Source organism: Mauremys mutica, chromosome 22 (assembly GCF_020497125.1).
Source record: "Mauremys mutica isolate MM-2020 ecotype Southern chromosome 22, ASM2049712v1, whole genome shotgun sequence".
Taxonomy (NCBI): Eukaryota; Metazoa; Chordata; order Testudines; family Geoemydidae; genus Mauremys; species Mauremys mutica.
Window position 1 is genome coordinate 13,569,685 of NC_059093.1, and position 14,417 is coordinate 13,584,101.

General features: G+C 45.3%; 1 protein-coding gene and 1 long non-coding RNA gene across 8 annotated transcripts in view; one reads left to right on the forward strand and one right to left on the reverse strand.

Annotated features, from left to right (window-relative positions):
- Positions 1 to 2,155, forward strand: part of APLP2 (amyloid beta precursor like protein 2) — a 65,033-nt gene extending 62,878 nt beyond the window's left edge. For all 4 annotated transcript variants that reach the window (XM_044996891.1, XM_044996893.1, XM_044996894.1 and 1 more), the window contains one exon: positions 631 to 2,155. In XM_044996891.1, coding sequence (XP_044852826.1) covers positions 631 to 732 — 102 coding nt within the window. In that variant the 3' untranslated portion in view covers positions 733 to 2,155. The remainder of the gene's footprint in view (positions 1 to 630) is intronic.
- Positions 2,156 to 2,232: 77 nt separating this feature from the next.
- LOC123354688 lies at positions 2,233 to 9,788 on the reverse strand. 4 transcript variants are annotated; one of them, XR_006574817.1, is made up of 5 exons: positions 9,516 to 9,788; positions 8,784 to 8,863; positions 7,759 to 7,892; positions 6,412 to 6,624; positions 2,233 to 4,864 (listed from the first exon to the last, which is right to left on the reverse strand). It is a non-coding gene; the product is annotated as an uncharacterized LOC123354688 (long non-coding RNA). The 4 variants fall into 4 exon arrangements; XR_006574820.1 differs by lacking the exons at positions 8,784 to 8,863; positions 9,516 to 9,788 and adding an exon at positions 8,584 to 8,612; XR_006574819.1 differs by lacking the exons at positions 8,784 to 8,863; positions 9,516 to 9,788 and adding an exon at positions 8,545 to 8,581.
- Between the last annotated feature and the right edge of the window lie 4,629 nt (positions 9,789 to 14,417).

A 14,417-nucleotide genomic window follows, 5' to 3' on the forward strand; every position in this document is an offset into this window, starting at 1 on the left:
GGGATCTGCCACTTAACAGTTGTATTCACTAATCACAAAGAATTCAATTAGGTGTTCTTGTCTGTCTGAAGATGAGATTTGGCATTAAATGAGCTTTCAAGCTGAAATCTTGAGCAAGGGAATAAACAGGTCTGATCTATAGTAATTCACCCTCCACACTATGTAGCAACTATTACAGTGCATGGAGCTGGGAGGCAGCAGCAACTTGATTTTATCCTAGCCGTAATGGTGACTTGGCGTGGCTGCAGATGGGCTGCTTTACCTCTTTCCTCAGCATGCAAAATTCTGATCTGTTTCACATGGGCGTGAGGGTCATATTTGTAACATGCTGTTTAAGTGACCTAAAGAAACATCCTTCTCTATCCCCTGCTCAATCTTGGGCAGAAGACAAGCAAGGGAAGGCCTTGGTAGCTAGACAGCTTTTTCTGAAACAATGAAAACTGAACTTTTCAGCTACTGCACTTCTTGTCAGGGAATAATAAACAAGCTGCTTCCAGTGGCTGATGGTATTTGTTATATCTTGCCAACTATGGTTTTAGCACCTTCCCAATAACCATAGTTGCGAAGAAGTTAGACCTGCAAATTGCTGTGGGGACTCCATTGACTTTGGTAACTGTCTGGTCTCTTAAGGTTGACCCAATGCTTACCCCAGAGGAGCGGCATCTGAACAAGATGCAGAACCATGGCTATGAGAACCCAACTTACAAATACCTGGAGCAGATGCAGATTTAAAGGATATGAAAATACAGCAGCCCTGACCAGCAAAGGGGCAAGGCAGGGAGGGCCAAAATGGTCCAGCGTTTTGGATCGACTACTGACCAACAGTTGCTTCAAGAGGACTTCATCTTACATTCAGAACTCCTGGATCATTAAGACTATAATTACTACTGTAGAGTTGCAATTTCCATTCTTTTAAATGGGTGAAGAAATGATAATATAACAATATATGATATATAAATCTTCTTAAATGGGAAAAATGGATCTATTGCAGATATTTGACTGAGATGTAGTTTTTCTTTTTTAAAAAATTAATCTGAAAATCCCAGTTCTGTTGTATTGTCGTCTGATACAAGCGCTATATATATAAATGGGAAATGTTGATTTTTATTTCTGATAGACCACTTGTATATTGAAGGTCATTTGTACCGGCCACATTGTATAAAGGAGACACTTGTGGCTCTTTGGTCATTTTGGCTTTTATATATAAAGCAGTATTCCTTTTTTTTAAAGTGAATTTTGCCAGAAGTTGCAAAGAGATTAAATAGGGTTAGGAGCTGAGAGAACATAACTAAGGGTGCAATTCAAAAATATTGTTAACAAACAGCTTTATAAAAATCCCCTGCTGCCTGCCAGTGATCTGTGCACTTCTGTGGCATAGCGGTGTGGTTTCTAGGAATCTAGACTCCCTGGAGGCAAGGAGTTAAAAGGCTTCTAGCATCTTTGTTTATAGCCATTCTAGTGGAATGTTAGAACATGGTTGTTCTGGAGTCTGCGCATTCCCCTTATCTTCTTAATTCAGTCTTGCTGTACAGTTGGAAGTCTGATATTGAATTTAAATCCCTCCTTCTGATCCTCTAACCAGCCTCCTTCAGTGCCCATCTGGCATTAGCAGTGCCCTGTTGCTACTACTTTGTAACTTTCTCCAGTCCACCCTCCCCCCCACCACATGGTAAGTAGTCTCTAAATGGAGGTTTTGGAGCTCTGTATCTCTTTCTGATGAGGCTGGGCTGTTCTGGAGTTGTGTGCATGCTCAGAGAATGCCCAAGCTTTGCACTAATCAAGCATTTGGGGAGCTGAATAACATGGGATTTTACTTCAAGTTGGGGGTGGGGGGAGAGAGGAAATGGATACTGCCTATTTTACACAACTGGATGCATAGACCCTGAGGAGAGCAGCGGGGTGTTGTTCCATTCACCATCATGTCTTTGTAATGCTTGTATAGTTGATGTTAATGCTCATGGCTTTTTTTAAATCTGGAGGTTCTGGTAACCTGTGGTGTATTTTTTTTTCTATTTTCCTGTGACTTTGTTTTGTTCCCCCCCCGTTCTCTGTCTCTTCCCACTATGCACAGATTTAACTTAACCTGCAAACTCCTTAATGTGGTCTGTGGGGAATGTACAAAGTTTAAACACATCAATAAACACTTTAACTTCCAGATCGATTCCTTTCTTTATTCATGGGCATTCAGGATCTTTTGTCTTTTTCCCTCCTTGCCCTTGTCAAAGCCCCGGGGAGTTTTTTTCCTTTTTTGCACACCTACAACTCCAGTTCATAGTGAGTCCTTGAAGGAAAGGACTGCTGCTCACTGCTATTGAGGGGGAAGTATTCTCCCCCACCACAAAGAGCATCCACAGCACAGTTGGCCCCTGCTAACCTTTGTGGAGGGAAGGGGACAAAAGTGATGTAAACCAACAGTGAGGACTACTCTAGAGCTGTCTGTCTTCAGGCTGCAGCTGTCTAACAAACCAAGTGCTCCAATGTCTGAGCCATGGCTGCTGTTCATGTTCAGATTGTTTCCAAAATACATTCCAAGTTAGCTAGTTCTGAAATGCCAAATTCATTCCCTGGGTACAGGCTGATGCTGGCATGCTCCCTCAGAAGTGCCAGAACTACACTGTTCTTCGAGTGCTTGCTCATGTCCATTCCATATTTGGGGGGTGTGCTTGCCACATGCACGGGTGCTGGAAGTTTTTTCCCATAATAGCATCTGTAAGGCACTGGCTGGCACCCAGAAGGCACAGTATGAGGGGTGCCACTGGCTCCTCCCCACCCTCAGTTGCTGCTTGCTGCCTTGGCTAGCTTTCACTTAGTTCAGTGTGTCTCACCACCATTTCTTTGTAAAATAGTTTAGTATTTACCCTTAGTGTTAGTTGCTCCTGGACAGGACTCATGCCCTGTCCCTAGGCTGCGTTAGCTGTTTAAGGTGGCTAGGAGGACACAAGCTACAAGTGTCACATCTGTAAGTTGTTCAAACCCAGAATGAAAAAGGAGAGACCTCCCTCTCTGGGCACTCCTGATTGAGTCGGTGCTGACTCATTACTGGAGCAGAGGTTTGACTCGGCCCTGAGCAGTGCAGTGTGCCCTGCTGGTGCAGTCCCCAAGCTGCCACTGATTCTCCTCCCCTTCCCTGGCCCTGGCCAAGAAGCCCAAGAGGTCATGTCTCCAATGCCTTGGCACCAGTCCTGCGACCAGTCAGTGGAACAGGGTCACCAGTCACCTGCCTGCTGGCACCTGTCACTGAGACAAATCCCCTTGATCAGTGAGATTTTACTGATGACCAGCCTGCTCCAACTCCTGGTCCTGCTCTAGATCCCAGTACAGGTCAAGCAGCATGTGAGGTGTAGATTACTGGTCTGCTGCAGATTGGCCAAATGCTGAAGATCCCCAGGGTCCTGCAGGAGAAACTCATCCCAATTGGACAGGTTGGCCTTGTGGCACAGCAGCTGGCACACTGGGAAGGAGGGCTGCCAGGCCAGCCGGTCATGGTCACTCTGCAGCATCCTTTCTGCTTACAACTCTGATGTTGATCAGGAGTCCCCGGTAGCAGGACAGGCCCTGACACCCGTGGTACTGTTGACTTCACCTGCACCGCAACTGACCCCGTGGCCTCTGGGCCAGCAGCATGGTACTCCTGGAATCCGTGGGGATTCAGCCTCCTTCCCCACTGTTGGAGTTTCCGGTAAGAAGGACCTGAGGGTGGGGGGGAGCCAGCTGCACCACTGCAGAGGATGTCAGAGCCTGTCCCCCTATGGATACTGCTAAGGGAAAAACTTCTGACACTGGTGCATGGGGCAAGTGCACACACCTAATCTGAAATGGACATGAGCACCACATCTTGGACACCAGTTACAGAAAAGGTGACTCTTCTAAAGCAAGCTGGCCCAGCCATTGACTGCTCAGCTCTCCACCCACCCCTCTAGCTGGCAGTGACAGATACAACTGGGGATTTTTATAGTACAATGATCTAGCTCTAACTTCCACCCTGGGAGAGCTTAGTTCTGATGTTTTTAGTTTAAATCCATGCTAGCAGGCTATATTGTATACAAGAGTTGTGAAGGCTGTTGTGTAGAAGTGAAGGGAGCTGTAGCATCCCCTCTTAATTCGTTCTGGAATACAAGGACTGACAAGCCCTTAAACCTCCTGTCTTGGTGTCAAAACTTTGACTTGGCACCTTTTAAATGTCTTCAGAATGCTAAGAACAAAGTAAAAGTGCCTTTAAATCGATATAGCAGCCCTTCTCTGTTTTAAGAACGTGATAGGCATGTTCTGCATGTCTCCCTTTCACTATACATTTAAATGAATGGCCTCCAGGGCTCTCAGCTTTCCTGGAGTTTTGTATGTTGCTGCCCTCACCCTTCCCTCTCTGAATTGTGACCTCATGCATAAACTTTGCCTCTTCTGCATCGTGCTAAAACAGCTTGTGGAGTCATTGCCATTCTCACATCTGGTTCCAAAACTGGATTTTAGGAGTTAATCTTTCTTGGACTCAGATCTGAGCACACCAGCATCAACAGCATTTAGTGGGAGTCAGGGTGAGGAGAGAAGAGATGATGTAAAGGTTAAAATAGATGGGGTACTATTAGTGTTTATCCAACAGCCTTAAAGAAGGGCTAGTCACTCAGAAGTGCCATGTGGATGAATTCGGAGTCTGTAGAAAAGAGCAGATGCTGTCCTAAAGAACGCCTTCTGTTGGCTTGTCACAACTCATTTAAATGGTGAGTTTCACTTCAAATGATATTGTAGCTCCTCCTCTAAGCCTTGTTTGACAGCTGGACCTTCACTATAATGGTCTGAAACACCCTCAAATGATGAGTGTTGACATCTGGATCCAAAGTTAGGGCTTAGGTTTCACCCCCACCTGCAACTGGTAATAAAATATTATGCATCAGACTTGATTCCAGGTCTGTTATAGGTGTCACATACTCAAAATGAATGGCTTATGATTGGTTTCAGTGCAAGGTCAAAGCTAATATTTAATTTTTTTCTTTTAAGATCATTGGTGAGCCATCCACAACTGACCCAAGCATAAATTATCCTGAGTATGATCTCCGTTAAGGAAATTTAGGCCATGGAGCTTTCACAACTGCCCTTGGGAGATAATGCCATCATCTTGAGAACTAGACAGCACAAAAGACAGAACAACTTTGCACTCCCCACTGTAGGAGCAAAGGACTACAGATGGAAGAGAATTTTTGTCCGGTCTAACACCAGTCTTGGTGGGGGCTAGGAGTGAGCGTAGAACACCCATGAGACCCAGCAAGGTAGAAGATGGCATTCACCATGAGCTTGCTCTGTTAATCAAACATAGCAGAATCAGAACATACCCAAGAGCCACCTATCACAGCACAATCAGGAATTTGCTTTTTAAAAGGCTACACTGAAGAGAGCAATTGGAGGAACTTCCCCTTTAGAGTGCCGAAGTACTTTAACGTGGCAATTTATACCATACTGAATATGGTATCTGAGCACATGTAATTTGGTTCTCTGCAATGTATGAATGAAATTGGAAGGGGGAGGAGGTTTGTTCTTACTACTTTTTCCAATCCTGTGACTTTTTTATATCCATTTTCTTCACCCAAAATAGGATGAAAATTCAAACTTTTGCCAACTGAAAATCCCTAAAATTCAGCTTGGGTCAAAAAGTTTTGTTTAAACCTTGCCCATTTTAATTTTTTTTGCTATAACTAGCTTAAATTTCAAGTCATTTTGAACCAGAATTTTTCACAAATGAATTTCAGTTCAAGCCTAAGTGAAACAATTCATCTTAAATGACCCTTTCCTACAAAGTAGTTTGGTTTTTTGGAGGTGAATAAACATTTGGAAATTTTCTAACCAGCTTTAGTTTTTATTAATTGATTGAGCTGCTCAATTTTAGTGATTCTAATAAATTTGTGCTGCCTTGTACTTTCCCCTTAACCCAACAGTGTTATGGGAGAGTAGGCTGGAATCTAGCCCTTCTCATGCACCTTCAACAGAATCATTAAAGTTCCTGTCAGATAACCAGAGTTGCACAGGGGCTAATGCAGGCAGAACTGAAGCTGCAGAATCTTTATCCCTGGTGATGCTTAAAGAAGGGAAGACCTCAGCATGCTTTAATATATAACACACACATTAAATACCTGTCCAGATTCATTTCCCCTCACCCTTTTGCATGTTACTTGGGGGTGGGGTGGGGGGGAAGAGAAGAAACTAGCCACAGGTGTAGCTACTGCCCTGCCCAGACCACTGTGCTTTATTCTGCTCCCAACTCCACTTGCTTCTGCTAGACTGTAAATTCTTTGGGATGGGCACTGTCTTACTGCATGTGTGAACAGTGCCTAGAATCACTGCCGGCCCTTGGCTACTGAGTTATTTATAATCATTTCAGATCTCAGCCTGAACATGAACAGCTGCCAGCTAGATCTAACTTACCTGTAAAGTGAGCACAATTTGGTGTGGAAATTCAGAGATGACAGAGCCCTAGCATGCTTTTTATGGAGCCGCATTGCAGAGTAGAACTGCAGCAAATCCCCCTGCAGAACTCCATTTAGTCTTTCAGAAGAGGAACCATCTGAGCTGCTTGTTCATACACTCATCTGATCTGTGGAGGTGGGAGGGATAGGAATGAGTGTCCACTTAAGGCAGCTGTAAAATGAATATTGATAAGGCACAATTAGCACACCTTGTGTACTAGGTGAACAAGGGACATTCCCTCCCACAAATTCACACAGGTCTTGGAATCCTGCCACATTTGTATAGGAAAACATAATATTCTGTACTGATGCCTGAGATGTAAAGGTATTTCATGGCCGAATATCTCCCAAACTAGATCAACCTTTCCAGTGGAGTTGGGCTGACATGGTGCTCCCCTGCCACTTGATTGGTTTAACTAGTGGTTTTGCAACTGGGATGTATTTACATATTGTCAGTAGCGTTAAGCTCTTATTTAAAGGTTTTCTGCACTCTTAGAACATCAGCCAATAGGAAGCATTTGATCCATTTGTCTCTCTCTTTAATTGTTTGCTTTAGGTTTTATTCCTCTCTGGACAACTGTGTGTAACAGTGCCTGAAACCAACAACCATTCAGTCCATGCGGCAAAGCAAGGATAGACCCCTCAGGACTACATTCACAAACAAACTTCAGTACAGTGATGTTGAGCAGTGCCTGGCCTACCATTTTAGGCACCTAGAAAATCACTGAGATGCACGAAGCTTGAGTTTAGTGCTTTGGGTCCCGGCACACTGAATCGGAAGAGAACCTTAGATGGGGATTCACAAAAGCCAGCATGCCAGGTTGCACCTTGCATAAGCTAGCCCAGGGGCAGGCAACCTGTGGCACGTGAGCTGATTTTCAGTGGCACTCACTCACGCTGCATTTTAATTTAATTTTAAATGAAGCTTCTTAAACATTTTAAAAACCTTATTTACTTTACATACAATAGTTTAGTTATATATTATAGACTTATAGAAAGAGACCTTCTAAAAACATTAAAATGTATTACTGGCACGCGAAACCTTAAATTACTGTGAATAAATGAAGACTTGGTCCACCACTTCTGAAAGGTTGCTGACCCCTGAGCTAGCCAATGGCAGGTGCCAGCTAAGGGTGTGCACTAAGTCCCACCCCTCTCTGAGATTGGGCTGCAGCAAGGCAGGGCCTTTGCTATTCTGGGCTGCAAACCCTCTCTTGGCATTAGGCACCTATGCAGTTTTAGCAAGAGGCTTGAGGGGAAGGGAGACCGTCCTTGTAACTTTCAGTGCAGCGGTCAGGGTACTTACCTGGGATATGGGGCACCCTGCTTCAAGCCTCCCCTGTTCCCGCTGGAGAAAAGGGATTTGTCCTGGGCTCTGGTGGGTACCTTAAGCCCTGGTGGGGGTAGGGTCTCCCTCAGGGTCTTGTCAAAGCTGTTTCCCTGTTGAGCAATAATGAAATAATTGAGACTAAGCACAAAACCCTGAGTGATGCTGTAGCCTACTGCTTAGAGCACTCACTTGGGAGGCCCAGGAGCCGGTGGAACAGCTTCACCAGCTCAGACTATCCTAGCCCAGGGGTTCTCAACCTTTTCCTTTCTGAACTGCACCCCAACATGCTATAAAAACTCCACGGCCCAGTTGTGCCACAACTATTTTTCTGCATATAAACACCAGGGCCGGCGTTAGGGGGCAGCAAGCAGGGCAATTGCCTGGGGCCCCATGCTAAACTGGGAAATGCAAAGCTAAGTTGCTCAGGCTTCAGCCCTGGGTGGTGGGACTTGGGGCCCTGGCTGCAGTCCTGCGTAGCAAGGCTTCGGCTTTCTGACCCGGGGCCTAGCAAGTCTAATACTAGCCATGCTTGGCAGACCCCCTGAAACCTGCTCACAGGTCCCCCCCCAAGCCCTGGTTGAGAAGTACTGCCACAGCCCATTGGTTAGGGCCCTGACATGAGATTTCAAATCCCTGCTGCCCCGTAGGTGGAAGGGGAACTTGAGCTGAGGGGGTCTCACACACCCCACGTGAGTACCCAGACACCTGGGTTACAAGTTATGAGGCAGCAGCTCCTCCTCTGTTTTGGGTCATCTCACTTACAGGGGCCCAATCCAGCACACGAGGTCTGAATGTGCTTACCAGCCTAAGTCCTTTTGTGAATCTAGCCCACTGTCCAGGGGTGTGTATTGTGAGGTCATTGACTAGCACCATGGCTAGTTAGTATAATATACACACACACACCACATTATTCCCCCACTTCACCCAGCTCATGCCAGAAAACAATTGTGTAATTGAAAGCAACAATGATGAGAGCAGCCGTGTAGTGCCAGCTGACGCACCTGGTGCTGAACATGGTGTTTCCATCATCTGTCTGGTCCCAGTCCAGCCATCCCCACAATGGCTACAGCACAAAAGAAATCTGTTAAAATAAAGTGGTATGTTATTTTCTGGAGAAAAGAACCTAGCCTTGCCTCACAGGTAATTAGGCTCCTAACTTCCCTTGGTTTCAACAAATGAACATCTGGGTTTTGAACTGCAAAGCAGTCACACCCCTGTATTTGGCATCAGCATCTCACCCATGGCCATTATTGTGATGGCACAGATTCAGCTTTAGGATTTCACTGTACTGATCAAATGCTGGAAGCAGAAGCCTTTGTTTGCAACACACAATAACTTACAAACCTAGTCATAAATAGTTACAAAGGGAATGTGAAGGGTAAGGGGAGTTAAATGCGGAACACGTATATTGGGAAGCGTAAAAAATCTCACTAACTCGAACCCTTGGAAGCGAATAAATAATGTACTGGGAATCAGCGGTAAGCAAGCAGTGGTTTTAGACCGAGAATGGAAGGGAAAATTCTATCACTTCTCGGCTTTCGGCTAGGCTCATGCGTAGCATCTGAGCATCACTGTTATTGGACGAGTGTTAGAGACCTTCCCCTGGATGGGGAAGGGAACAGCTTCTGTCTTTTGATTGTAATTTAATGTAGTGTTTCTTGGCTGTCTATGGAAATTGTTAGAATAGTGGTTTATGTTACTGATACCAAGAGAAAATTAAAATTCTGGCTTACCTGTGAATTTGCTTCCTAAGGTACGGCATATCAGCCGGTCTTCATGGTGAGTATTTCCCCCTTTCTCCATGGCAACCGGATGTAAACTCCATCTTTGATTTGAGCCTGGACTTAGGACCCCCTCACAGGAAGAACTTTCCAAAACAGTCTCTTCCAAAGCTAAAGAATTTTTGATTCTACAAGAGTTTAAAAATCCCATTTAACTCCAAGATTTGCAGCAGCAGCTTGACATGAAATTGATCGATCAATCTGGAGGAAGCAACTTCTTCCCCTTCACCTTACTTATCAACTGAGCAATACAGTCCTTGGGTGGGTCAGCCTAACTGATGTGGCAGGGCCAGAAAGAAAATTCACAGGGAAGATAGAGGGGACTGTCACGGAGTCACCGGGCAATGTTCTGGAACTACTCCATAGGAAGCCAGTCAGGACTCTGGGGGAGCCTCCTCTCTGTGAGCAGACTGTCTCCAGGGCAAGAAGCTTACACAGCTTCGACCTTCCTGGGTCTGACCTCGGAGCATTCAGCATCCCCTTTTCTCACCGGGCCCTGTACCCCCAACTCTGCAGTCAGATGTGACTCTCAGCCAGCCAGTAAAATAGAAGGTTTATTAGACGACAGGAACACGGTCCAAAACAGAGCTTGTAGGTACAGGAAACAGGACCCCCTAAGTCAGGTCCATCTTGGAGCAGGGAGGCCAGAGCCCCATTTGGGCCCCCCCTCCATTTCCCCAGCCAGCTCCAAACTGAAACTCTCCAGCCCCTCCTTTGGTCCTTCCGCCAGCCAGGAGGCCACCTGATCTCTTTGTTCTCCAACACCTTCAGTTGGCATCTTTGCAGGGGAGGGGCCCAGGCCATCAGTTGCCAGGAGACAAGGTGTCGGCCATTCTCTGTGCAGGCAGGACAGCTTGTTGGAGGGGTGGCTGGGAGCAGGAAGTCCTTCCTCTTGGTTGTCCGGGGGATATTGCCTTCCCCAAGATTCAGGAGTCATCAGTGAAACCATCCTGAAAGCTCTGCAGAGTAGTGGAGCCAGGTTTTGTAATGTAGGGGAACTGGGCAGAGGAAGGAGTCTTCATTGGTGGCTATTTTTCAACTGAAAATGACATACACCGCCCTAAAGGGCACCTGGGTTAGTGTGTCTGTGGCGGGGAGGAGGAACTGCCCACCCTTTTGGCCCTGGCTCTGCAAGTTGTGGGAATAGGGGAGCTAATGTTTGGGGGGAGTCTGATCAGCCACTGGTTCCACATCACTGATTCTGGCCTGGTCTAAGTGAAGGGAGCTCCCCATGGCCTGCTCATCTCTCTGGGCCTGGACTTTGTCCACAGGCCAGCTGGGAGCTTGGCCTTTGCCCTAGGCTCCCGGCAGGCGAGTGTGTGGGGGAGGAACAATGCCCTTTACTGTGACATTTCTGAGAGGAGAGGCCAGGGCAGGTGCTATCTTTCCAACCCGCTCTGAGAGCCAAACATCAATATTTTGTGAGTGTAGCCATTGTGAGAAGAAAATCCTTGACCCCAAAGAAGAAACTGAGACAAATCTTTAAAAACCCCAGTCAAAGTGGGGATCTGCAGTCTGCCCCACACACAGCCTGGAGGCAGAGAATACAGGGAGAGTTCTTCCTAAGACCAGCCTGCCTCCTGTTGCCATGGGGATTACCCATTGTGAAGACTGACTGACAAAGAGGGGACTTATCTACCATTCATTATTTTATATACTTTTATCCTGTCATGTTCTCCATCTCCCACCAGAGAGCTCAACAGGGTCATAACCAGGATGATGTTATGGGAACAGAATGACTGACCTGCCAGAACCAGGATCCCGGGTGAGGAGAGCGTGGGTGCTGAAGAGCTGCAGGACGGGGGTGGTGTGGGATGAACACTTCCAGACGAAGGCTGAGGGCATCGCCGCACAGGGCAACGGTTGACAGCAAGTGGACGTGCTGCTGCAGGGCAGAGCGGTTATGGATGTGAAAGTGGAACAGGAAGCCTGCCAAAATTCAAACCCCATTGTTCAAATGATATTAATGTCCCTGAGCTGGTGAATCATCCTGGACTGGTCCCCAAGTGTGCATGGAGGTTGGGCTACCATAATGGTATAGCTGAGTCCCGTCCCCGCCACACCCCCATTGCATGCATGTGCAAACTGCTCCTCAGGGAAGGTAAATGAGCATGCCGCATGTTCAAGTGTGATGGAACAAATCATAGCGGGGATGGGTGCCACCCCACAGATATTCTACTTGAGTTGTAGGGAAAGGGGTAACCCATCCTACATGCTAAGAAAAGCACCACCACCACATTAGTTACTGTACCTGCAGCCATGTGGTTTGAACGTTTCCCCTCTATGTAAAAACCCTGTGGTGATACACTGGGTTGCTAACCTTCAATGAACATAACCTGGGAGAATACAAAGCGATCTGGCCCCAGAGGGCTACTTGAGATGGAAATAGGTGAGCATGTCCACCTCGCCCGGGAATAGGAAGGAGAGGTACATAGTCGAATGCTGCCGGGTGTTCATGGGAACCCAGGTACGCTCCTTCCCAGTGCACAGATGCAAATGGGGGCCAGTGGGGACAAACCGCTCAGCCAGCATGGCTAGAGAGAGGGGCAAACTAAGGGCAGAGCAATAGTCTAGCCTTGCCAACTCCATGCCAGGACAGGGTGACGAAGGATTAATATCCATTAGCTCAAATACATGCACCATAGGTAGTGTTTCAAGGCGCTGCCAGGGTTGGGTTGGAAAGGAGGAAGGAAAGTATTGGTACTTTTCTCAGGCTCCACCCACTAAAGAGGTTTCTTGCTCTGGATGGTGCAGATGTTTATAATATGGTCATTCCCCATCTGTCTTGCAAGTATTAATATTTAGGATAATTTACATGCCAGCAGCCGTGACAGAACTCACCAGCATTGACAAAGGATGCTAATAAACATGTGTTTTAAATACTTAGGTTCCTACGTTCCATATAACTATAAGTTCCATTGAACTTTGTTGGGATTTAGGCTCCTAAATCATTTAGGGACCCTTTTGAAAAATGTTATCAATAGTCTAAATTTTCAAAAGAGATTAGTGATTTTGGGTGCCTCTGTTTTCAGGTGAGATGAATGGGGCCCAGTTTTTGGAAAACAATGAGCCATCTGAAAGATCAGGCCCCTTTAAGAGGCATTTTGAATCCATATTTAGGCACTTAATGGGATGATTTTTGGAAGCGCCTGAGTGACTTAGGAAAATTATTTTCAACATGCACCTAAGATTTACCATGACTCAGTTTCCACACAAGCATTCCTCTATTAATGTTGGTGTTGGTTGCATCCAAAATATCAATATAAAGCATATACACCCTTATAGTATATATCCTAGTAATAATTCAGTTATAAGCATTGGTCAAATACTCATAACTGCATTGGGTCTGGGAGACACCTTCCCATCATGGCGTGATGAAGGAGGAGTAAGGAAAAGCTGTGACAAAGAACCCCTAGAAAGCCTTGCTTTTTTATACACTATAATGAACAAATTATGTCATTATCGGTTATTGGACTGGAGCTAAAGTCAGCTGAAGCAGTTTTAGGGCTGCACTCTGCTATCTTCAAGGTTTTCCCTTTTTCTCACTTTACCATATTTCTTCCAGCTACTGGACTAAGCATTTCTACCCAATAATTTACTGTACCTGTTGCTTTTTTTTTTTATTTCCCAAACCTTAAATAAGAGAACTCTTGTATTCCAAAGGGTCACTACAAAGTTTAACACACACAATCCTGCCTTCTCGTGAGTCCATTTCTTTTGGTCACATGCTTTGGGCCTATTTCTCATGATCATAGCCAAAGTCAATTTAAAACCAGTTTACTCAGGCCAAATGTGGACCATGTTCCTACAGTGCACACAAATCCCACAAACTCTTTTTGCTGTCAGTGGGATTTGTGCTTCATAAATCACTTTAGGAGCTTTTGAAAATTACACTGTAGATATGGACCGACGGGCCTCTTTTTGAAAATTTTGTCTGTCTTTTAAGTTAGGCACCCAAAAACGGAGGCACCAACAATAGCTACTCACTTTGAAAATATATATTATTATTATTACTGGTAAAAATTTCAACAGCACCTAAATGAAATTACTTAGGCACTGAGGAGTGAAAACTCAGTGCTCCTGTCAGTTAGATGCTTTTGAAAATATTACGCTATACTTTATGCACACACACAAAATATCAATAGAATTAAAGTACCCAACATACAGCATTTTTTAAGCAGGCCATGCTTGGGGAGTTTGAAGAGTTGTTAACAAGCCTTTATTAAGATATAGGGATCCAGAACCACACTGGACACCTTGAATCCAATATTTTAAAGTACCTTTATAACATTATACCTAACACACAGGTTAAACAGTTTTCTTCATACTTTCAGAAACAAAATTTTGCATATAGGCCGAGAAGCATTATGAACACTGAGGCCCAATGCATTTTTTGCTACGCCAAGTCATAAGGGAAGGTGTAAATAAGACATTTAATGGACCCTTGACTGTAACATTAAAGAATGGAGATACTAATTGTCCCTCTATAATACTAATACATGAACAGGTGCCCTCTCCTGGTAAACTATGGGCGTTATGGGACAGTTCTGTATATTGCTGTGTCTCAGCATGTTTTTGGTAGTAAACATTTTGTTAGAACAACATGAATTCACTTACTGACAGCAGGCAAGAATTTAAGAAACTTGCCCACAAAAGAGAAAAGTTTGCCAGTGGCTTCATGAAACTCCCAACTCTGGTAACACCTGTTTGTGCAGCAGTTTTTATTCAGTCTCTTCAGAGGGTAGTTCAGAGACCACCAGAATCCAAGCATAAGGATTAAAGTGTCTGGAAGGGTGTGATCTTCAAAAATTCCCATCATGAAGCCAGCTCACTGGAAACCTGGACCTAAAAGGC